This window comes from Tauraco erythrolophus, chromosome 7 (assembly GCF_009769465.1).
Source record: "Tauraco erythrolophus isolate bTauEry1 chromosome 7, bTauEry1.pri, whole genome shotgun sequence".
Taxonomy (NCBI): domain Eukaryota; kingdom Metazoa; phylum Chordata; class Aves; order Musophagiformes; family Musophagidae; genus Tauraco; species Tauraco erythrolophus.
The window spans coordinates 56200101-56225494 of NC_141471.1; the positions used below are offsets into that span (position 1 = coordinate 56200101).

General features: G+C 41.4%; 2 protein-coding genes across 3 annotated transcripts in view; one reads left to right on the top strand and one right to left on the bottom strand.

Annotated features, from left to right (window-relative positions):
- TPK1 (thiamin pyrophosphokinase 1) overlaps positions 1 to 19531 on the top strand; it is a 252862-nt gene extending 233331 nt beyond the window's left edge. Inside the window, exon 10 of the mRNA XM_086615174.1 lies at positions 19354 to 19531. Coding sequence (XP_086471300.1) covers positions 19354 to 19472 — 119 coding nt within the window. The 3' untranslated portion in view covers positions 19473 to 19531. The remainder of the gene's footprint in view (positions 1 to 19353) is intronic.
- Positions 19532 to 20987: 1456 nt separating this feature from the next.
- Positions 20988 to 24484, bottom strand: SEC61G (SEC61 translocon subunit gamma). Of its 2 annotated transcripts, XM_086614764.1 has the most exons (4): positions 24457 to 24484; positions 23616 to 23715; positions 21952 to 22054; positions 20988 to 21095 (listed from the first exon to the last, which is right to left on the bottom strand). In XM_086614764.1, exons 2-4 carry the CDS (start codon positions 23707 to 23709, stop codon positions 21086 to 21088), a joined length of 207 nt encoding a protein of 68 aa, XP_086470890.1. In that variant the 5' UTR covers positions 23710 to 23715; positions 24457 to 24484; the 3' UTR covers positions 20988 to 21085. The 2 variants fall into 2 exon arrangements, with proteins under 2 accessions (XP_086470890.1, XP_086470891.1); XM_086614765.1 differs by lacking the exon at positions 20988 to 21095 and having other exon boundaries at positions 21948 to 22054.
- Between the last annotated feature and the right edge of the window lie 910 nt (positions 24485 to 25394).

Sequence of the window (25394 nt, forward strand, 5' to 3'; positions counted from 1 at the left end):
TTATTAAAATGCAGATTTTTGGCAGGAAGCCACTGTAGTCTCCTGTGTTCACAGCTGTCTATTTACAGGAAAACTGCCCTGAGCAGCCTGTGGTAGCTTCTTTGAGCTATTACAGCTGATTGGGTCAGTGCAGGGGCCTCTCTAAGGACTCGGTTCAGTAACTTTTTACCTCCTAGGTCATAAGCTTCACTTCAAATTGTTTTTTAGGCAGGAGGGATTGACAGTAGATCATCTTTTGTTCCCTGTGGTGCTGACAGTAAGTCCAAGGTGCCTCTCCTGAGACTGTGCGTGCGCATGTACCATACCTACATCTACACAGATGGTTCCTCGGATTAGAGTGTGGACCGCTCGGCTGGCGGGTGTAGCAGCATAAATTTTGAATTACGCTTTCGAGGTCAGCGTAACATGCGTTTTCCCCAGTCGGAACTGGCTTTAATCATTGCCGCCTTCACAGCTCTCTCAGAGCAGGGCATACTGGAGTATTAACAAAGTGGCAGATGCTTTGCTTTAATGAAGAAGTAAGCACTGTCATCTTACCTTCACGCCATCCCCCACAAAATCACTGGGTGCCCCAGTTGTTTTTTCTTTCTCTCTGTACAGTGACTTGGGAACAAAAATTATGACCTACTTAGTGTTAAAAAAAAAAAAAAGTTTCAAAGCTGGTGCTCAAGGTGTTGTGTGCAGATATTCAGCGCCGTTGCTGGCAGCCAAAAACTGCTTTGTCTATGGTTTAGCGTCCAGGTAGGACTAATATGTTGTGGCTCTTTCTCAGTGTCTTGTTTTGGAAGGTGCTTCCAGTATGACCTGTTGTCGTTCATTTGTGCAGCTTCTATCAGGAAGCAGAGTAAGTTCTTTTCCTTCCATGAAATTGTGAGACTGGCAGGAGTGCCGAAAAGGAGGGGGAAGATTCTGCAAAATAAGATGTGTAACATCTAAACAGCAAGAAACAGCCCAATGAGCAAGCCATGCCCTGCTATGAAACTGGGGACATGTTCCCAGAGTGCGGAGAGGCAGAATTTCGCATTGTCTATGATAAAGTATAATGGGAGAGCCTCCTCTTCTAAAGCTCTAAATGTCTGGTGCTGTTGGGGGCTTGCTGGCTCTGTGAAGCAGGTGCCATTAATATCAATGAGGGTCTTGTAATAGTCTCCCACAGGACAAGTGACATTTAGGGATTCAAGACTGAAATAAATGAGAAATAGAACAGGACCATTAGAGAATATATTAAATCGGTTAGTATTATACTGTCCCATTATATATGGAACTACTTGGTAATACTCTAATTTATTCCTCATATAAATACCTTTTTTCTCTCTCAATCAAGTCCAGTCTGTGTTGTCCCCAAAAAAAACCAAACCAGCTTGTGGCCACCCTCTTTGTAGACTTTTCCCAACTGATAATGAAAAGCCTAAAACATTTAAAACATTGGGTCATTATTTAAGGTTGGGTGCGTCCTGAGAAACTTTTAGGAGCGATAGTACAGAAAAAAAGCTTACATTGATATCTCAGAGGAAGATGCAGTGACAATCCTAACAGAACCCTTTAACCTCGGTGTTGCTGGTGCATACTGTATTATACAAGAGGAAGTGTTTTGAGGTTTCCCTTAATTTTACGAGCTTAATTTTGAGGCTCTCTGAAAGTGTAAGCATGCTAGAGGGCTGTGGAGATGCAAAGCAGTCATGTCATTAAACCACCGAATCGCCCTTCTGGGTGCTGGCGTTCCTGAGCCATCCAGGAGGCAGGCTGAATGCCGGCGTGCCATGCAGCAGCTTGAGGCTGCTTTAGTTTATGCTTATTGATATGGCCCCACAGGCAGTTCAGCTGATGTAGGAGTGGCAAAGCACAATGTGCTTTTCTTCTCCCATGACGGACCGTCTTCTTGGCTGCAGAACGAAAAGACATACAGTGAAAGAGGAGGAACCTCGCAGAGGTCCTCCAAAGACAAGGGACTGTACCCTAAGGAGCAAAGGCAAGGCACTGCTTCGTTCTTGGTCATTTGCACAGAGAGAACTCCACGGATTTCAGTTCCCAGTCCTAATTTCTGCTCTGTGGGTGGGGAAGTGTGCCCCTAAACACAGTGGTGGGCATTCCCTATGCTGCTGGTAATCAGTTTTCAGAGTCCACATGGGAAGAAATGCTATAAAAATCAGGACTGGCAAAAGTATTGAAGGATGTGAGGCCTCGTCCCTCCATGGCACTTTTAGGTATGTTTTTCTTCATGGTGTTTTAAAGGTCCTGAACCAAAAGAACATTAAAATCTGGGGCTGAAGGTCTGGGACTGTGCTCAGGCTCATCCAGAGGGATTGAGGAATGAGGGGAGAGAGAATCTTTTTCTAGCTGTGGTAACCTAGAGACTGAATCTTGACAGGAGAAAAGACAAAGCGTTGGAGCCTGCGCACTTTCTCCCATGCCTTTCTAGAAGTGAGTAGATTTTGATTCCCAGAGAAAATAAAAAGATAGAGCGATGCAAAGGAGGTTGGGTAGGGGATTTGACAAGCTCTTGGGCAGACGGGTGACAACACTGGAACCAGTGAAATGGGCTGTCATCAGGGAGAGAAGAGCAGTGCCAGCATGGGTCTTAAGGCACAGGATGCTTGAGAAGATGTAGGGGCAGACCGATGTTACTAACGCATTGTGTGCTCTTTTTGCATCCGTGGTGGTCACTACAGAGTTAACGGCAGCTTTGGCCATTAGGTACTTTTTTAGGATTAAACCAAGAAGGAAGGAGACGAGCTTGCTTAGTGTGAAGCGAGTGCCTGCCTGGGTGCTCTTCCCCGTTTTCTCTCAAAGTAATCTATTACCACATCTCCGGAGAAAAATGACCTCAATCTAAAGATTAATAGAGCAGCGTGTGGACGCTTCCCGTGATGTGTATGAAACTCAATTTTTTGTTGTTGTTGTTGCTGTATGCACTGAGGTGTCCTTTATCAGCAGATCTCTAGATCTTAAAAACCAGGCTGATTATTGAAGAGGGCAGCAGGCAATTTAGAGCACAGCCTGTTTTCTTATGACAGAAGCTTTGCTGTGAAGTACAGTAATATATGTTGATAAATTGCGGCCATCAGAATGTCTAGATCACTTCATAGGATGAATTTCCAAACATACATCTCTAATTTGGGTAGTAGGGTGTGGGAAAGGGGTATTTGTTTGAGAGACTGGGGAAAGACAGCTCCTGCATGTACCATTTCTTGAAAAGTGGAGCGGGACTTTCACATGTTCCTGAAATTGTCTCATTGTCACTAGGGTCAGATTAACTCAATTTTGGTTTAATGTGACAAGTAAGAAAAGGTCTCTCCTCCATAACCAAGCTGCAACAAAAATGGAAGAGACTACACAGTGTCAAGAGTGAGTAGTTTTTGAACACTACATCTTTCTTAGCAAAGGTTTTCCAGTTTTGGAGTTCTGTGTGCATGCCAAAACGTAAAGCCAGCTTGGCTCAGGCAAGACAAATCTAAGTGAAGCAAGCCATCTTCATTTAATCAAGAGACAAGAAAAATTACCATAATCGTTGTAAGAAAAACTGCTTCGGGGAGAAAAGAGAGGAGTTTTCATACCATGTTATTATTGATGTGTCTTGCTATCATTAAGGTTATAAACAGATATTAATTTAAAAGTAAAGTTTGCTAGGCTAAGTTTTGTCTTGTTTTGCCTGCTTTTTAAATCAAGAATTAGAGGCACTGATGGGTCTAGATGTTGCTGTGAGAGGTTACAGATCTCTCTGTCCTTTTTCCATCATGCTATATGGTCAGAGGTTTTAGAGGGAATCCTTTGGACTTCGATTCAGCATAACACAGGCTGGGTGCTGAGTCTTTTATGATATCAGTGACATGTCTCTGTGGACTTACCTTAAGTACCTGATTTAGTACCTCTCTGAACTGTAGCCTGTAGAAGAGAAAAGTGAACTAGATGGTGTCTAAATTAGGTATGAATTATCCCTGAAGATGAGCATGCATATGTCTTGGAATTGCAGTTGTCCCTGAAGGTGATAGTGAATGTACTCCAGTGGCCTGAAGATCTGTACTGTTTGAACCTGATCTCCCTAAGAAAAGATAGTGAGATCTACTAGGTGTTTTCAAAGTGGGAAATACATTCCAAGTTTGACCCATCATGACTCATCTTGACTTGCAGATCTTTTGCAAAGATGACCCTGGATTACAGCCTTCTATAAAGCATGAGGAGTTTGAGTTCCAGGATTTTCAGAAAAGCATACATCGAAAGTAGTCCTGTTACTGATTTAGGAGTTTTGAGGGGAAGGTTTGGTGTTTTAGACCATCATGATTCCATGCAGAACTTGTTAAAATACTGGTCTTAATGCTACATCAAACTGAGCATGCTGTGGTGTATGGTCTGATACTAGTACCTGTAGAAAATCAGAATTTCATTTAAAAAAATCTAACATTTGGTTCCTGTTCTGGAAAAAGAGGTTTCTGTATTGACAGAGAGAGAACCGCTGTGCATGTTATTTCCTAACCTTGTCTGCTGTAACTTTGTTATACAGAGCTGCATGCACATATGCAACAGAAGGAAAACTACAGCATAACCTGTTTACTAATGACGGTAGTTCCTTTAGGCTGAATGCAAGCATGGCATATTCTTATGAGATGCTTGTAAAACTTTATTTCCAAGCAGCAGCAATGAGCAGTGGTTTCCAGCATGTCTCCTGGAGCTCTGGAAATGAGTACTTTACTCAGCACTAAGAATAAGAGCCAGTTGGGATTTCTTCAAATAAGCTCTTTCCTCCTTGATGTATTTTAGTATCTCTGGTTTTGCCACAAGTATCTTCAAGATAGTATCATTTTCCCCCCTTCCCACCCCCCCCCACCCCCAAAGGCTTCAGCTTTCTGTGCTAGTGGTCCAGAACCTAACAGTCTGCTGAAGATAAACTAGAAGGGGATGTCTCTGTTGGGCATGTACGACCTCCTAAAGGGAAAAAGTGATAAAATCCAAATTTTGAGTTCCTTATTTTTCTAGAGGAAGGAAGTTTCTCTGAGTGGTACCTTTTGTTTCAGTGTGAAAAAGGCTGATGGAATCAATTACAGCTTTTTCTTCTGTTTTCAGACCTGAACTAAGAAAGCACAAAAGCAGCAGCACAGTTTTGCCCGGTATATTGCAATGTAATTGCATCATTCAATAAAAATTACAATTGGCTTGGCAGTATAAGGGAGAAGGGAATGAGAAGCTGGCAGGCAACTTCTGGCTTACCTTAAATGTGCGCATGAGGAGCGTAGTGTATCACTGAAAGTGTAGATAGGACTGGGCCCTGGAGGTTATATTCTCATTACATTACCTGTTCACAAAACGTGGCAGGGGAGTAGACCGGCAGACTCCTAAACTTATTAACTATTTTCTATTTGGGGAAGATTAAGTTTTGAAGAAAAACACGCAGTAATCACGGAGGTACTATTTATATCATCATAAATTTATGTCAACTTAACTGATTTTAGTACTGGTTATTATTATAAAAACCAGCAACTCTTATCTCCACCACTGCACACGTGCTGTGGTAATGAGGAATTTTCCTTTTTTTTTCCTTCTTCCTTCTGCTCCTTCTCACAAAACCCTGACTTAACTCATTTTTCCTTTCCTCTTCCTCCCCAGCTGTCAATCACTGTCACATTACTTTGCATCATGTGCATCAAGAAGAGCAGCTTTTTCCATCAAGCAAGCCAATTCTAAAGCTGCCTTCCCAGAGGCTACACAGATTGTACAAGCTGGAGGAGCTCAGGAAAGAGTAAACTGGACAATAACAAAGGCTCCCAGAGCTGCTTCTGCCTGCCAATCTCTCATGCATGTATTCACACAGCTCTATATATAGGGCATGCCTCCAGGGCCAGAATCACATCTATCAGCTCAGGAGCAGACCTCCTATCCACACCATTAATCACAGTAGGGAGGAGGGAAACGGCTCATTACGCTACATCAATGATATCGTCCATTCTGTCTTCTACAAATTACAGGAGTTGTCTCAGTGTTGCATTCAGCATCCGCTGGCTTTTGAAGTCCATGATCCAAGACGGGGAACAAAACTTCATAACAGGAGTGTTTACCTGGGGGCAACAGAGATTGTTAGCCAGGAAACTGCATTTAGTGAGTTTATAGAGTGCTATGTCAAGGCAAGCTTTCCAAGGGATGTTTTTTCTACTGTTAAATCTTTGGTAGTGTTCCTTCCCTCTCCCAAAATGATAGATTTGAGCGACTTCTTCTGTTCTGCAGGATTGTTTTCAAGCCTCTCAGTCCACTTCCACTATAGTTTGTGCGTGTGACATCTGTACGCCATCCTTTACGGCTGATTGACTTCAGGTTTATTTGAGTAAGAGCTTCCCACAGTATTCTGGCCTTCTTCAAAGGTTCTGTGCTTTGCCGGAGAATCCCATGACTATTTATGGGTACCCTTTCAAAGCAGCATGCAGAGATTTATCGGCCTGGCCGCCGATGATGATACAGGTCTTATAACCACATTTTTGCTCACAGCTTTTAGGCTTGACGCTTTATTGCTCTCTTTTCTACTTATGTACCCATAAATGAGCCCTGTACTTCAAAATCTGTATCATCCAGGTTTCACTCTCGCACGTGACATGATAAACCTCATTGCTGCAGGGCTCGTCTATGTCAGCTCTGCACAGACCTTGCCACGTTCTCTAGCTCTTCCAGGAAATGGTGGTGGTTTAACCTGGTGTTTTCTAAAGCCACCCTCCAGTAAGGTTTAAGCTCTTGTAAGACTTTTGTCCTGGCTGATTTTAAGGATGGCTGCAAAGTGCTTCCCTTGGTCTCATGAAGTCTGCATTGTAGTGGGCACGCATGTGATGTTATTATGACAGTTCTTAAAATGAGCCTGCCTGTTTCTAGAAGAGCAGTGCTGCCTGCTCCATAACAGACACACCTTTTGATAAGTGACCATGGCTTAAATTACAAAACAGTGATCGCCAAGCCTGATTCTGGGTCCAAAGCTTGCATGAGACATGTCCAGGTTTTGAGGATTACCTCGGAGATACGCTGGCTTCTTCCATATCACTGGATGTTTTTGTAGTGATATGTAGCAATATACTCCTAAAGTTATAATATTAAGAGGAACAGTGCCTATATCCACATCTTCCAAGGCGTGAAATAGAGTTGTAGGTCTCACTTGCTTTGAGACTTCTGCATTTGGTTAATTATGAAAAGTGTCTACTCTGATTGGAATATCCCAGGAGTAATCTTTAGATGCATCAGTATATTCTTGGGTACTTTTGCTTGCTTTGTAAGCACATAGACATCAGAGATTTTTTTAATTTGGATGCTGTAGAACACTTAGGATAGAGCATAGAAGAATTCAAATGAAAGGATTATAGCTATATTAAATTTTTCATATGAGCATTAGTCGTAGATAAATCCATCATGCACTATGCAGCAGACTTGTTGAAACTATTGGTAGGAGAGCCCATAGCAGTAGTTACGGAATGCTTATAATTTGGAAATACTGTGTGCTGCTTTATTGATCTGCCTAATTTGAAAGTAGAAATTCATGTCATTGGGATTTTTTCAATTTAAAGCAGACACACCTAGTTAAAATAAGTTTAGAAACAGCATAGGAAATTGACTCTTACACCTATGGCTCTTCCCTCAGGATAAAGAGATACTCATACTTGTATATTTTTAACTATACCTATTTCCTTTTCTAACACTTATGCCACACCTCTGAAGAGTTGCATTATTCTGCTGTAAATGGCAGGTTAATCAGAAACCTTTTACAGTGCTTTTTTTTCATCCTTCAGATACTTTTAAGAAAGATGTGAACTTCAGAGAAACTTAAGCTGCTATCGTTGATTCTAGAACTAACAAATATTTTAAAAGTAATTTTTATCAAAATTGGCTTTTCCTCTGAGATAAGTTTGTTTCAGTAAAATTTTCCCTATTTGCAAAATAAAAAAAAAGTATTTCACATCTGATGATTTTAAACAATTGATCAGACAGTTAATGCCTATGAAATTCTACTAGGTATCATAAATTTTCTGAAGTGACTACAAAACAAGAAAGAGTGAAAAACGTTGAGTACACCAAATGGCCAGGATGGGGAAAGCAATGTCAAATAAGATCCAATCATATCTAATAAGTTTGAGTTCAAAAGAAATTTCACAAAAGTGGCTTCCTTAGCTATTGACAGGAATGTTTCTCCTACAATACCTCTCAGATGCTGATAATTAATTAGGAATGGCAAATGTTTGAAGACAGCAGTAAATTTAGGTGAGATAAGGAACATCCCAGGGTATAAATTGGATTTACTTTATTGAAGCTCCCTATAGCCAAAAAAAGAGGCTATTTGCAGATGTATTTCCTTGCTTGGCAATTGCAGCCATCATGGTCTTTCAATACCAAGTGCTAGAAATTAGTTGGTGTTGGCAGAAGTAGACAAGCTGTAATGTAGTTTATTCTGCACGACTCCTGGATTTGTAATTCCTTTTCCTTCCCACTTCTTGCAGTGTGTTAGGGGTGGTTTATGGGTAGGTTAAGAGCCAACGTCAAGTCCTCCATACAGTACTAGTGGAGAGCCCACTGACATGCATCACTGTGCCGTGGCATGACTGTTTCAATCCATCTTGGCCAATGTGTTTCAAAGTTGAACTACATCTGATCAATGGCACTCTTAAAACTTTAATGCCTTTGACTGCACCATGTAGCACTACATTAATTTAGCGGTGCGTTTGGCCTCTGCATTTGAGGGCCAAAATCTTACATCACCTGGCCTGGGCAGTGCCTGACACGGCGCTGCATGATTAATGCAGAAGCCTTTAATTCCACTCGGCCCAGGCAGAAAGCATGGTCTAGACCTGCTAAGGCAGTATTCTCTAGAGGGGAAGCAGCAGGAGAAAACATCTCCCAAACCACTGAAGCCTTAACAGTCATAGGGCCTGGAAGTACATGACGTGTTTCTGAATGTAGGGGATGAATCGCTGCCGTTGGCAAAATGGGAGGTGGGGATGCTGGGGGGGAGGCTTTTCAAAGGTCAGGAGGAGGAAGCACACCAACACAAAGAGCACTGTTCATATTGGAAATCATTACTAGAAATCAATCGGACTTTTCCAGAGTGCACAAGTAACTAAAGGATCCTCAGTAGCTAGTTTTCCACTCGAATAAAGTCTTCGACAGTTGATGAGACTTAGGACTTGTCTTTAATGATGCATCTTCCTTTTTTAATTTCGGGGACAAACACTATATAGAAGCTGTTTGTATTCAGCGGCATCAACAACAAATCTGAGTCTTGCATCCTAAAATAGACTGTAACAGCAAACAGACAAAAACTTTAAATGATGCATACGCACTGACTTACTGATTCATGTACGTGGCAGATACCACTCCCATCCCCTTCCTGAAGCAAAGTGCTCCAGTGGTGGGTGACGTGGAAGAAGCGGGTATTACTAGGTAAAATAGGCTTTGCTGTGTCATAAGTTACATTTTTGTTGGAAATTTTTTTTTAAAAGCTGACATTATAGCTTAGAAGGAAGATTGCAAAGACACAGTGGGCAACACTATTTAAAAAAAAATCCTTTATTCTTTGAAGGGCGTGGAGAGCCTTCTAATCCAATTGAGTGACTCTGAACTAAAACAGTGTGATTTGCAGTCTCCTGTTGAATTTCATGTTCTGTCTCAGGGGTGGCACAGATACACTTTTCTGGATTCCTGTGTGTGAGTTTGGAGGAGCTGCAGCTTCAATGAATGTCAATAAATGCAAGTTTACCATGGAAGTTTGAAGATAAATGGAATAGAATTAATAAGCATCAGTAATGGCTTTATAATTGAAATAGTATAGACATTAGAGGTACACAGGGTGTTAGTAATCATATTAATTATTTGTTAACAGAAAGACAAAGTAATAAAATTCAAAATCAAAAAGCTTAGTTGTTCACACGCAGATCTAGGGGGACATTTTGTAACAGAAATAATTGCTTTTTACTTCATCCTCAGGGTGATATTATCTGTGTCTAATTGTTTTTCCTGAAGAAAGCAGAGCAATCTAAAATTCTAAGTAATGCACAGCAATTGAAGGGGTGAAAATAACCACATTTCAAAAACCTCTTACAGCATCCCACCCAATGCAGTGAAAGGAAGCAGTGCTGCTAGGAAGGGTAAAGATAAATGGAATTACTTTTCTATTAGAAGGACAATAGACTTTATTAGTTAGTCACCTGTGCTCAGAATAGATCAGCTGTCAGGCAGAGCAAGTAGATGAACATGTACCTTGTGAGCTGTCAGGAGCAGATCAGTGTGGGTTTTTTAAATAATAATTACCCACTTCCAGAGAAATGTTTTAGACAAGAGCGCAGCTGCTTTATTGATGATGTCTTTTGTGCATAAGGATGAATATTCTAGTTTGTTCTTTTCATTTTTCCCTGTAAATGTAATATCATATTTCCATAAAACTCTTTTAGGAAATGGTGCTGTTCGCTATTAAAGCTTGCATAATAAAATTATTTGTCAGGGATTTAATTTGATCAGTCAGTTATTTGTAATAAAGTGCTAGTAGCTAAGAGGGGCTGCTGCTAGCATTCAGTGCTGGCAATGGCTCTGCCCTCTGCAAGCCACTGTGCAACCAGCTGTCCTGTGGCAGGGCACACAGAAGGTATCATCTTTTTTTGCACCCTGCTCAGGGCTGGGAAGTGAAGGAAACTGTTGGATTCCTTGTGGTCAGAGGAGCTCTTTGAGCACAAGATCCACTATTCTGGCACAGTTTAATAGTCTGTCTGGCCTGGCAACTTGATTGGCATGAAGTTGGGAGCAAGAAACTCTGCAACTGGTGTTCGAGAGAGTCTGCGGCACGTGCGTGGCTCCTGGGGGCCACCCAGAATTATGAACGGAGCAGTGGTGGACTGGGTCAGTTCTGGTGGGGGCTGGACTTGGAGGGGCAAAGGGTTTAAATCTGCAATATGTTGAACTTCTCCCAGAGTTCAGAAGATCTACTTTGTTCTTCACTATTGTAACATTGCACTTTGTGTACAATCAGCTTTGTTCTGCCACAAATAACGGTTCCAGCCCGCTACCGTTGGACCACTCTGCTTCCTGCCTCTACAAAACACAGCAGAACCTGGAGTTAAGGACTGAGCCTTTACAGAGCTTTGTCAAATTATATTTAATTTAATTTTGGCACTGTAGCCCAATGACAGAGCAACTTGTGCAGCAGAACAGGACTCTGGATATGGAGCTGAGCTAGTGCTGGCAGCAGTGATAAGGAGGAGAAGCCAGCCTGTTTAAATTTGTGTTTCAGGGCTGGCTAGGGACTGGCTGTAGATCAACTCCCTTAGGAAAATCGCATCCCCACTACAGAGAAAGGAAGCAGAGCAGTGCTAAATTTGATGGCAGGCTTCATGTTGGGGACTCTTCCTACATGCCAGTAGGCAGTAGAAGAGTTTGGCTGAGACCGTTGTGCAGTGTTCGTGGCAGTGCTGCTGTTCTCCTCTGTGGAGCGGATGAGTGAGATCCCCATTTAACCCAAGCTGTCTAGGTATTTACTGAGCAAATATCCATATACCCATATTTCAGCTACAGGCTCAGTTTTGATGTTACAGGAATAATCATTGTATCTGCACGTTTTTGCAAACGATGGGAACAACGGTACCATACAGAAGCTGGAAAACTTGTATTATGCATGTGTTTTAAAATCCTCTTTTACTGCCTTGTGAATTTATGAATCTAAATGTGACAAGATTTATCAGGATTCCAAAGAATAGAAGAGAAAAATAATTAACTATGTGTTCTGGTTAACTAATATCACATTTAAAAACCCATTGAAGGATAGATAGGTTTCTGTGAGAGGGTTGTTTTTTTCATCTTTTTCTGAAGTGCTGGAAAATGACTGTAGCTAGAGGCAAGATGTTGATCAAGGTCAGTCCTGGATCTGGTTGTGTTGAAAAGTTTTCTGGTGCCAAGTTGTTTGAAGCCCGAGTACATGGACATGGCCCTGAGATTTGGGTCAGGAAAAGATTGTCTCTCCTTCCTCTTCCCTCATCTCTCTTCCCTGTCTCAAACAGCTGGATCACGAGGCAGGTAGGGGGAATTTCACTCCTTTCTGCAGAGCTGCGTGTGGTCATTTGCTAGAATCATTTGGATATCTTCTTCTAACAAATTCAGTGTATTTCACCATTAGATGCATCGTATCAACTTGGCAGTACAGCACCTTTCAAAATAGCAAGTATTTTTCGTTACTTTGCCATCACGTCAAACCAGAGCTTCAGACCTACATGCCAAGACAGAATGCCATTGTTTTTAGCTCATCTCCGGTTTCGGTGTTGTAACAGGCTGCCATTCTCAGCTTTGCGTGACTAAGTAATGTCTCTAAAGCACGGCAGCGTAATAGGATGATGTGTGCCATGAGGTGTCCTACGGATGTTTAGAACTGAGACAATTCATTAGCTGATGCATCTCAGTATTACTCTTGCCCCTTCTTCTCACAAGAATGGCATTCTTTATCTCACAACATGAAGTAGAGACAGACCAATATCAACAAATTGTTTTGTCTGGATTATATGCACAGTCTCTACAGTAGCGACTGTCGAACTGAAGCTGTATTTTATTTCTGCAACTGTTTCTTCAGTGCTCTAACACTGTTACTAACAGTACCTGTCACTTGTACAGCCCCTCAGAGTTGTAAGTAGTTTGGTGCACGTTATACAAACTTACTGGAAAGCAGCAAAAATGAAGTAAACACTCTGCTTCTTACAGGCTAAACTAAATTATTTAAATTACTTCATAGCCTGGCTTTGCCTTTAGCATAGTGAAACAGTCTTCCAGACCAGCTAGTTTCCTGACTATCTTTATACTTAGAAATCACTTCTAGCATTGCAGTATTGGTACAGCTTTGGCATTTCTAGACTGAAGAGGCACTACTGAAAATAATATATACAGTTTCTGTGTCCGACTTTCCGGACCACTTTGATGGTTAAGAAGAGGCTAAAGTGATTTTGAACAAACACTGGAACACATCTTGTTAGTAGTGCTAAAATGCTGCTAGCAGCCATGGAAACTTCCTGCAGTTAATGATTTTTGTTGATTTTGGTGAAGCAGTAGTAGCAGCAGAGATATTAGCGTAGAAAGCGCTCTATTTCTTAGCATCGTTTTTATCAGCTTATCATTTTAAATTGCCACCAAGCAGGTGATGTGACAGGAGGAGTTTGAGCTATTCTTACAGTACCACCATGATGACAAAAATGGAAAAATAAATGGAAAAAAAACTGTGTGCTGGAAATAAATGTGAAAACTTCTGACATCCATTTGCACTTCTGAAGGCTCACCCAACGCGGGTGGTTTCTATCCAGGGTAGAACACACAGTTCTGTTAACGTATTTTTCTCTTTTTTTAAATGAAATTGTTAGGCCTTGACAGCCAGTGCTTTTGTTGCCACCTCCTGAATTCCCACTAATGTGAGGCCAGGCAGCCTGTGCTGCAGAGCCCCTGCCCAGAGCCTTTGCCAGCATCTGAACTGGTGGAATAACCACCTGGCCCTGCCTGCTGGGCCCCCTTTACCCCGTATCCTCTTGAAGCTTTCGTGAGCCCGCTCATACAAATCCGTTGAGTTTACAAAGCCACTGTTCTGTGCTACAAAACCAGGTACCAAAAGTTACAATAGTTATAAAAATTGCCCACTGCCATCTCTGCTTATTCAAAACTCTCTATTGCCCTAAAGGGGTCTGTGTCACGACAGACTCACCCGTCCCCTGCCAGCAGAGTCGGCAAGCCTTTATGGTACTTCTGAGTTGTGTCAGTGTTGAAAATAGTTCGTGTTTTATTGTAAATTACTGTTATTTGCAACTTCCAGTTTTGCAGGTCCCGCTGCACAGAGATCAAGGACCCAATTTTTCCTTTGTATACATCAGTGTAAATCAAGATTAACTCCAGTGAAGTCAGTCTAATCACAAGTGTAAAACTAGGAGGAATGAAAGGAAAATCAGGCTATAAACTATTTGGGTTTTATTTTTAAATAGCAAAATTAACGCTGCTGTTCTGCAGACACAGGGTGACCTGCAGAGTACTAGCTCATGCATTACTAATGCATCTCCATTTAAATGCAGATTTTTGCTCCTAACACAGAACTTCAGGGAAATCCTCTTCAGATAAACTGTAATAGGATACCAAATGGCAATTCAATATTTCACTTTAACTTGTGTTTCAGCTTATTGATCTTAATTTTCTATCATTTTGATGCAGCGTTTGCCTAGGGGGAAGAGGATTACATTCACTCTAATAAGGCTTTTTAATTAATAATTAATTATTTTGATATTCCAAACATTCATGCCAGCAGTAGCAATCTGCTTGTATTTCTGTACCTATTTCTGGTGGTGGAAATTGGCAAGGTGTGACTGTACATATTGCAGGAAATAATTAAGAGACACAGTTGTGAAAAGAAAGCATAGTATAGATACGAGGGTGTATCTATGTCAGACATGCTTGTTGTGACAGTGCTTTGTCCTCAGCCTTTGTGGTCACAGTAGTAAGACCTTGACTTGCTGGTGAAATCCCACGAAGTGGGGACCCTTGTGCTACAACGCTGCATTCAAGGGCTTTCCAAAACGCTTCCATTTGCCTAAATGTCTTCACATAAAGATATGAGGCGTGAATGTTGAGCCATTCTCACACCAAAATCACTGCCTTCACTAAGTCTACTTCTGGTGAGGAAAGGCTTGCACCTCTAAACTCTTCTTCCAGAATGACCACTAGATACTGCAGTTAAATGCCTCTCAGCTGTCCAGTTCCTGCTGTGGTTTTGCTATAGATGAATAGCCACAGGGCCTGCTTGTTCAATTAAGTCTTTCAAATGAATGACATCATTTGCTTTCACCATACATGATATGTTTAAGGAGAATTTTTTTCTCTAGATATGCCTCCCTCAAGCCCTACTTAAGTGCATCTTATAATATGTACATGAGACCTTGATAAACCTCTCTTCTGCTGGACTGAACTTTATATGGAACTATCTTAAATAGACCGATGAAGTCATAGGAATAATGTCTATGTGTACTACGTCATGAATACAGTTATTAAGAGTACCGCCCCGATACTGAGAGCTATTGCTTTTGCAGCACCTAACACAACACGGCCCAATCCAGTTATAATTGGAGTCCACGCTCAGTTCAGCCTGCAGCACAACAGTGACCACGTTGCAAGCAAGGCTTAGGTCTCACTTTCAGCACCACCAAATAAAAATTAAAATTCCCACAAGAGGTTTGGGCTTTGCTGGTTGATTGTTTTGGGTTTTTTTTTTTATAGCTTCATATATAGGGTGCATTTGGTTCACATTTCCAAATGTTGTTCTGGCAACCGTAAGATTCATTGACTTTCAAAATCTTACGTCTCATATTAACATTTTCCACATGGCATCTTCCGAATTGTGTATTAAAAACAAAAGTATCAAAAGATAAGCAATAAAATACTGGAAGTGGGCAGTCTCAGGCTTAATGTCCTTTGTGACAATTATAGGGCAAAGATCCTTCAGCATATAATTTAGTCAGCAAAAGGGATGTCTAAGGAATGATGATGTTTGTGATTATGCTCCTTTGGGAAGCTCACCTATGAGCCCTCAGATTTCTCTCTAAATTATTTCCAGCATTCCCAAACCCTGACACATTAACCACCAGCTAAACAAAATTAAAACTTCTAGAAAAACATTCCTCCACTACATCACAATAATCCCTGTCCATGTTTTGGTCTGAATTAGTGATATATTGCAAGCCATCAGACAGAAATGAGAATCTTTTGTTACTGATAAGAACAGAGGTACCCCATGAAAAGCTGTCTCATAGATTTTATTGTTTGGGTCTTGTTTCTTTTGTTTTGTTGTGGGGTTTTGGTTTGTTGGGGTTTTTTTTCAAAAGGCAGGAATTGCATTTGCTTTTAGTTCTGAAGTCCAGAGTTGTCAGGCTTCAAAACCAGACCACAGAATTACTACTTAGTTACCTTCTCATGTAACCACTCATGACCCCCATGGCTTTCCTTTAAGGCAGGGCCACCTAGGCTCAGTGCCACTGCATGCTGACTTCTATAGATAGAGAGTAATGAAAAATAGTATAGCTGCATTGGAGGAGCTGGGGAGAGTATTTTTCTCATCAACAGTCTGTTATCAGTAAACAGTTTGATTGGAACCAAAGCACTAAGCAAAACTTCAGGGGGGAAAAATGTCTAATGCTGCTGGAAGGGGGATGTTGTTTTCAACGAATCTTTTCTGGGTTTATCCAAATCAGCTCTTGAAGGTTCTCATGAAAAACAAGAGGCTGCTATTTGTCTAAAAGGAAAATTTCAGTGATCAAAAATAAAACTTCTTTTAATTAGAGGATTCTAAAAATCCTAGGGGCTTTGAGATCTAGATTTAAAAAAAAAAAAAATAAAAATCACACTGTGGAGTCCTTGATTAAAATCATTTTTGTTACCCATCAAAACTATTAGAAAATAAAAAGTCTGTTTTCTTTGAAATGCACTTCAGAAAAATAATCTTAATAGCGAGAACGGGGGGAGGGGGTTGTGATAGGTTTTTTCCCTTGCCAGGGGAAGAAAAAAAAAAAGCTCTTGCTAGGACTTAACAAGTAAGACTGAAAGCCATTTAAAAAAAGGGAATGGATCAGGTACAAACTGATAAAACTTCCCACTTCTTTGACCTTGTAAACTTCACATCATAATGCATGACACAGCAGGAAGTTTTCCTAGAAGCAGTAGGTATGTACATCCTCTCACCTCTTTTACTGGCTTAAACCTAGTTTTTCACTTTAATTACTGTTCATTTATTGAATGGAAAGCATGCATTTTTAATTATGTTAGTTGAAATGTTGGCTGGTTGTGAAACCGAGTACTTGGAATTGGTCCATTTGAGCCACGTGAACGAGCAGTACTGTTTTGTAGTTTTTTGCGTTTTTCTTCACTTCAGCATTTCAAACCGTGATCCTTGCGCAGAGGAAAATCGTGTAGAGAAAGACTAAAGTCTCCATCTAGTGGGCAAGAACTTTTTATCGAAAGAAAAAAAAACCGCAAGATTTTCATTTAATTTTATGCATGAAGAAATACTGCTTTAGATTTTGTTTCATTAAGCTGCCATGTTGTTGTTAATTCTTGCCTTCTGCAGAGCCATTGTTTCATATGCAAAGCTGACATATTAAGAATTATTCTGACAGCCATGAGCAGGAAGCAATAAACGACACTAAATGGGTGGGTTTATACAGAAGAAGAGTTGATCCGCAAAATTCTTCCTCCCCTCCCTTCAAGCTACAATATATAGTAACCACAAGTGGATCATTTGTGTGTCAACACTATTTTGAACTATTTAAGGCTCTTTCCTACTTAAAACTGATGGGAAACATTCGTAACTTGACCATAACACTTAACACTATTTTGGGAGTATTTTTACACTCCCATGTGTTACCTCATCTTCGTTAAATGAACTGTTCACCTGCACAGGGTGAAATCTGGGTTCTCTGGCGACTCAGTCCAGCGCATCAGCTTCTGGCAAGGCATAACCCCACCGGCCTCTGCTCTCTCTTCCAAAGGTAAACACCAAAAATCATTCGTCCTGACATTTGTCTAGGAGCCTGCCTAGCACTGTTGTGTGTCCCAAATCATCGTGATAGGATCTAGCACCTTTATTTTAGGTACATAATTTATCTAGTACAGTACTTTTTTTTTTTTTCTTCCTCCTTCTTGCTGAACTTCTGCACTGCATTGCAGTTATGCTCCAAGCTCCTGAGAGATTCAAATGGAAGGACTCTTCAGTTTGAAGCAGTAGTGAAACTCGGGTGCTGTTCTCTCATTCCAAGCCAATGCGGCCCGCAGCTGAAACCTCCTCTTCAGTTCATTTCAGGCTAATAACAAGAGCGGGAGCCAGAAAAAGCAGCAGCAAGTGCAGATTTGGCAGAGGAGACACTGAACCACATTGTATGTCCTGCCTTTCGTCTGACTCTCATTTTCAAGCTATGCAGCCTGGCAAAATGAATTCCTCCTGTGCAGCTTCCAGCAGTGGGTAGACAATGTAACACGCATTGTACTAATACATTACTACCCCTGAGTTTACTATAGCCCACGTTCACCTCCACAGTTGGAATATTTTGGGGCAACTTGGTGTAGTGGAGGGTTTCCCTGCCCATGGAAACAACCTAGTTCCTAGATTGGAACTAGATGATCTTTGAGGTCCCTTCCAACCCTAACCATTCTGTGATTCTATGAACATTTGTCTTCTGTGCATTTTGCACACCTCTTGATCACAAGGAGTTCTCCATTTGCACTGGGCTACCTGATAGCAAATCCAAAAGATTTCTCCTTCAGTATTAATGCACAATTTGGAAATTCTGACAGGCCACACAGACTTGCTGAACTGCCTGAACAGTTCTCCCCAGCTACAGCTCTCCTGGAATCCTCCATGAAAACATAACTCTGTAGCAGCAGTGAGCAAGAGCTGTTATTTGGCTTGTTTTACAGACTAAAACAAAGGACAGTCTCAGTGTTCTTACTCTGAGCTCTTACACAAGCAAGGACTACATTAGAACTGACTAGTCTTAGAGTGCCTTTGGGGAAGTTTGTACGTTTGCAAAATGCAAGCAATGCTATCTCCAAAAGGGAGGAAACGAAAGATAGAAGTAAAACTGCATTTTTTGGTTTGGGGGCAGCTTTTATCTTTGGTCTCAGCTTGCAGGAAGTCTATGTAACCCTTAAAACATGTCAGCTAAAACAATACAGAATGGTTATTTGAAACTTCACAGATACTTCAACGTTACCATTACAACGGCACTGTTAGCTGCATTAAACTCTCCTAAAATTGACATTAGCTACTTGTTAGAGTAATGACACTTGGTTTCTAATGCATGCGGACACCTGCCGTACTAAGCACGCAACAGAAGATGCAAGTCACGTACTTCAAAGCAAAAGTTGTTCTATAATTCCACTTCTAACTGCTGGCCTTTGCTCTGGAACTTTTCACATTTTAAGAGATTATAGGCTTGCTGATGAGCTAAAGCAAATCCCATGTTTGGAACTACAGTAAGATCCTCTGCCTCATTTTACTTTAAATACCTTGTCTAGCACTGGTACTTGAGCTGATGCTAATGAAATACAAACTTCCAGATGTGAAACTCTGGGGAATGTTTGACAATCTGCTTTTGTAATAATCTGCTGTAAACTCTAAATGCTAATTTGAGGATTAAGTATTAATTTATTCCCTCTACAGGTCATTGGATGGTCTCATACAAGCCTTCTAATTAATATTTAACATAGCTATTTTAGATGTTGTTTACCTGGGTTAGATTCTCAGCTGTTTTTTCCTTCTTTGTGGGAGCAGCAGCCTTTACAGCAATAAATGCACATCAGTGAGTTTGTTTCATGAGTAACACTACTTCTCTTACGTATTTTTTATAGCTAACCAGGTGCTGAAGTTTGGAACACTCGTCAGTACTTCCAACACCTACGACCAGTCCGGGATTGTGACCATTGAGACAGACAAGCCTTTGCTGTGGACGATGGCTATCAAAGATTAGGTACAGCCGCCTTTTTTCATCTGAGTCAACTCAAATTAATGCAAAGTTTCACTGAACTAAGACAGTAAAGCTGTTCTGAAAGATGTAAGCAGGCACGGATTTTATGTACTGAATGGAAAACAAGTGTGAAATAAAAGTCACTTGAAATCAAATCAAGATTAGTAGCAATAATTTTGAGTACTTCATTCTGATACCTCACTACTTAATCAGAAGACACACAAGCTGACACCCAGTACAATCACAAACGGAAGTGAAGGTAAAGAAACAGCTACTACTTATCTAGTTAGTTCAGACTATTTTTACAAAGTGTTTTATTCCAATACTGAACTATTTTTTCCCCGTTTGCCAAAAGGAAATACTATACACAGTTGTACATAGTATAACTATATTAAAACGTGATAGCACTAGGAGTAGTTAATCTCATTTTTCTGTCCTGATTTGTAACATACGTAGGTGCTGGTCAAGATTTCTACAGAAGAGTAATAACTGAACTTTTCTACTTATGAAGCAAGTTTGTGTACTGAAGAAGCTTCAGTTTTGCTGTAACACCAATATCGGATTTCCCAGTATAGAAGTAGCATTTTAACTTCTGCAAATACCAAATGTTTACAATAAGTTTTTTTGGAGTGAAATACAAATGTCAATCTCAATCTGAAGAGGAAGAACATTGCATCTACCAGAGTTTTGCAGGCTTAGTTTGTAGAAAACAAAATATTCAATTGTTTAGTTTGTAGAAAACAAAATATTCAATTGTTTAATAACAGCAACTTCCAGGTAAACAAATGCAGAGCCCTTTATAATTCTTTGTGCAGTTGTCCTACAGAACCAGTATCCAAAACGGGTGTATATCCTATCCAACAGCATGAGCAAGTTATTGATTTGCTGAAGGACTGCTTGGTATCTCTGACAAGTAAATTAACCTCAAACTGTGCATCTTAGTAACCAACTAAGTTTGCCTTTCTTAATTATGCCATCAGAATAAGGACTGGCAATGTAAATTCTTTATTTAATGGGAGTGTTTTTCTAGTCAAGTACATAATATAACCTAACAGGACTTCCAAATCCAGAAGGGAATTAGGGGTAATGATGGTGATTCCAGAAATTAGTGACAAGAATTCCAGTTGATACGACTTCTAAATTACCACTTGAGAGGATACAGTAATGTGGTTTGCTTGCTGTCTACTTTTCCTGGAACAATGCTGTTTACTAAGCAGTAAATTAAGCATTGGAACAGCTTCTGAAGAGAGGCTGTACAGTTGTCATCCTTGGAGGTTTTCAATACCTGACTGGACAAAGCCTTAAGCAACTTCATCAGAACACAACGCTGACCCAGCTTTGAAGCAGGAGGCTGGACTAGAGACCTCTCAAAGTTCTTTCCTACTGTATGATTCTATTACAGTTGAAAAGTAACAACAAACAAACGAAACAACCCACTACTACTGAAAAAAAACACGACTGTAATGCAGACAGGTATGATTGCATACACTTTAAAAGAGGAATAAGATGACAAGAATGTTTGAAAACCCAAACTGAGCTTGTTTAATAGCAGACAAGTTAAAGCTGTGAAATCTTTACAGCAAGTATCACAACGTCTTGTTCTTCATGATGAATATTCAGCCGCCTCTGTTGAGAAAACAAAGTAATCGGTTTCAGCTAATCAAGTGTGATCAAGTGATCCCATCTGAAGTCTCATTTATCCTCCCACCACTGCCTTGTTAGCACAAACATTACTACTGTTACAGCTTATCTCCTATTTTCAAACATGTCTCCTTGCCTAGAGGACCACTCTTAGAGGTATAAGCAAGCCACATGTCACAGTCACGGAACAGTATTTAACCTTTTCCAGTACTAGAAAAGGGATTACATCAGCTCTGGATAATCTGAGGAGTTTTAACTGGTAGCGTTAATATGTCAGTACCATGGCTGCTGGTCAACTTAACGGTCAAGCTTTTCATGCTGCACTGTTCATTCCAAAAGGTATTTTACAGAATGCAGTTACACGTCAAACACAGTTTCAAAAGTGTATCTAGCACTCAGTAAATGAGACAAGACCAACTTCGCTCTGTGCCCTGTCATCTTCCAGCTCAATTGCTCAATTTTCTCTACCTTAGCATTTGCTTTGGATACTCAAATAATAAACTGGAAACAGTAAGAGTATGTAAGATCACAATAAGGTAAGTGTTCCATGGTCAAACACACACTGAGGAACTGGAAATCAAAACATTTGACATTCAATTTTGAAGCAGAAAAAGACCTGAAGAACTATGCATCTAATATTTTGCAGCATGCTAAATTAACAACCTACTTCCTGATCAAGACCTTTGAATCAAGTAATATCTGTCATATTACATTAACATGTGAAATGCACAGATAATAAAGCAACATGGATCCTGTTGGACTCACTAATATCCTGTTTAAAATTGAACAGGTAAAAACAAACAGGTAAAATTTAGTGAAAGTGAAGGGCATGTTTACTTACACAATGATGTTGTTGATTGGGATATGGATCAATTTGACAAAGAAACCAATAAATCCCATTATCGCAAAGCCTATTGCTGTTGCCATGGCAATCTTCTGGAACTCTGCAAAACCAGAAAAATTTTAGTCAAGGAAGCCTCATGTATGGCATACAGGAGATGTGCACTACAGTGACCAAAGGAGAGACCTCTCTTTAGAAAATGGTAGTTAACGCAGGAGGCAGTTCAAAAGCAAACTGCATTGACGTTGAGAAAGAAATCCACTTTTTCAGAAGACAGATGAGATTTTAAGAGAGAAGATGCTGCTTTCCACAAAGCATGGCCGATCTCAATTTTTTTAAATAATAAGCAGAACAGAAAATACCCACAGTCCATAACAATTCATGGAGCATTTATTCCATTATCTTTCCTTCATATCTCTACAAGCCCTGAAAATAATCCCCAGTACAGTTGCAAAAATGGAAAGTTGATTTATGTCTGTCACAGGAAGACAGCATCTTAAGTACTCGATTATTGCAGGGACTTAAGTGATATTCTCAATCATTTTAAGACAGCAACCATGAAGCAGACTAAGGTCAACAGCCACTCACAACCCTGCAAGTCTGACAATGAATGAAGTTCCTTACGGATCTCAAAAGATGTCAGTAAACTTCATCCTGGGCATGTGAGGGCCAAAAAACTTCTCCCGCGCTACCCTGATCAGATTCTGTCAGGTCAGAATTGAGGAATCCTATCAGATATGGAAAACTAGGAAGTCTTTCCAGATTGCTAACCAGACAGATTAGTCTGGCCTTGGGAAGGGGGATTTAGAAAGGTACAATGGATATAAGCTGGAACATAGGAGGTTCTGCCTAAACATGAGGAAGAACTTCTTCCCAGTAAGGGTAACAGAACACTAGAACAGGCTGCCCAGAGAGGTTGTGGAGTCTCCTTCTCTGGAGATGTTCAAAACCCGCCTGGACGCGTTATTCTGTGATCTAATCTAGGTGGTCCTGCTCAGGCAGGGGGATTGGACTAGATGATCCTTTGAGGTCCCTTCCAATCCCTAACATTCTGTGATTCTGTGAAATAAAGCATCGTTAAGTACTACCATTAAGGACAACCAGTCACATTCTGGTTATAGTTATAGCTTCTCTTTAATACCTTTGAGAAAGTCCAAAACCCTTCTCTTCTGTATTTCCAGCAACAAAGTTCTTCCTGTTGCTGCAAAAAGCAATCCTAGCTGCTTTCAGGTCTCCTAAAATGAAGTGTTTCCTCCAAGGTCCAGGATGAAGCAATTTCCTCCAGAATTCCCCAAGCTGACTACAATCGGTCAAACTGGACTGCTGCATTTGTCTTGTCAAAGTGCATTCAAGTTCTCCTCAGATCAGTTTACTTAGTACGTGAAAACTACTATTTGCCTGGCTCAAAATGGCTGACTGCAGCTACTCACCCTATTTCATACGGTAAGTTTTAGTACCACTCACGCACCTACAGACACATTCAAGTTTATCACATCCTGAACCATAAACCTATTAATGTTTGGACAACTGCTCAAGTTTAAATCTCATCTTGGAAGCTGAGAAACGTTCACAACAAATGAATCAACAGAGGTGACACAGGGAAAGATACAGGGTAAGACATAAGATGAAATAAGGATTGCATTCAGTTTTATTGTGTGCTTTACCTTTCCTGTCAGGCTTGGTGCACCTTTTAACAAGCCGTATGGAATCTTTTACAAACTGGCGGCTGGGTTCCACGAATTGCATTACCTGATCCATGATTACCTGCAAAAATGAACGGATTTAGTGTTGGTGGTGCCATGTACACACTGAAAGAGAATATTTTTTAATTACAGAAGTAGATGGACCAGTTACCTACAAAACTGGGAAAGACTTACGACTTAAAATGTCATATTCCAACCTAACTGGACTTTAAAGGATATTTCCGCTTTGCAGAAAATGAAAACACTAAATTATACATAAACATGAGGACCTACCACTGCCTGCAAAAAATAGGAAGAATTATGCCTTTCAGCATTGAAGAGGAAAACAGCAGCTCCATCACCGTTTGCATTCGGCTTACGCCCTACGCTGTGTTTCTGAAAACACTGCTGAAGGCGTCTAGACAAAAGCCACCCGTTCCAAGAAATCCCCACGCCAAAAGCCGCTGGAGGATTTGTGTGCACCGAGGGAAACCCCATGGCCGACTCCCATTCCCAAAAGGGGCGTCCGCAGCGCTGCCACCCCGAGCAGGACACCAGGCCGGAGCGATCCGCGGTCACTGACCCGCACGGACCCTCCGATACGAGGGTGCCTCACATCGGACCCTCTCGTGTCGCCCCAGCTCCCCCCACCCCGCCCGGGACACGCCGGCCTCGCTCCCCGGGAGCCCCGGTCCCCGACCGAGCCGGGCCCGGTCCGGGTGCCCCTTCCGCCGCTGCCCAGCCCCGCAGCGCCCGTCCCCTCGGGCGGAGGGACGCCCCAGGCCGGACGCGAAGAGCCCCGCAGCCCCCGCGCCGCCCGTACCGTTCCGCCGCCGGGCGAAGGCCACGTCGCACAGCGGCGGGGGGAAATGGCGTCACCGCGCGGCGACACCCCTTCCCGGCGGGCGGGGCGAGGCGGCGCCGTTTTAAGAAGAAAAAGGAGGATTTTGAGGGTGGGGAGTTGTTCGGAATTTTTTTTTCCTTTTCCCCTATCCGCGCCTCACCGGCTCCTATGGCTTTTTTGGGTTTTTTTTTTTTTTTTTGTATCGGGCAGCGTGCAGCACGGCGCTTAAAAATGGGAACGCTTTTACGTTTCAGCATCACGGGTGTAACGTAGAGCACCTCCTTGCATGGGGGGTAAACGCGGCTGTCGCTGCCTGGAGTGAGTCTGTCCTTGCGGTTTTTGAAAGGAAAAGCAGATCGTGTAGCAAGTATAGGAAGAACAAAGATAACATTTGTTGATATTTATCCTTAGTTTGCTTTTGATGTTTTTAATTCCGGTCTAGAACTCCGTTCCTATTTGGCTGCCGCTTTTGAGAGTATATTGAGTACCCAAAGCTTTTTAATTATTCAGTCAGGCCACGGGGCTTTTGCGGCCAGATGAGGCTGTGCTCATCTCAACCCGCTATTGGATTTAAGTGTGCACAAAATATTTTCTGGGCTTAACTTTTTGCTGACAGCTTTCCCGACAGATAAAGTACCATCACATCACATCACAGCAGGGGGTTGTTGGATGTTCCATGGATTTTTCTGGCAGCCACCTTTCTTGTGGGCACAGGGCAGGTCCCTCAATATTACTGATCTTCAAATATGAGCTTTTTCTTTGGCTTTAGAGGGTTATTGGCTTGGGCTTCTCTACAAGTTTTCTCCCAAGCCTGGCTTTGAATTGGATTTTGCTTTGAATCAGACTTCATCTAGCACTGTGCCTTAGATGGGGCCATAATTTTGGTGGCCAGATTCTGCTGGACCTTTTCCACTGGC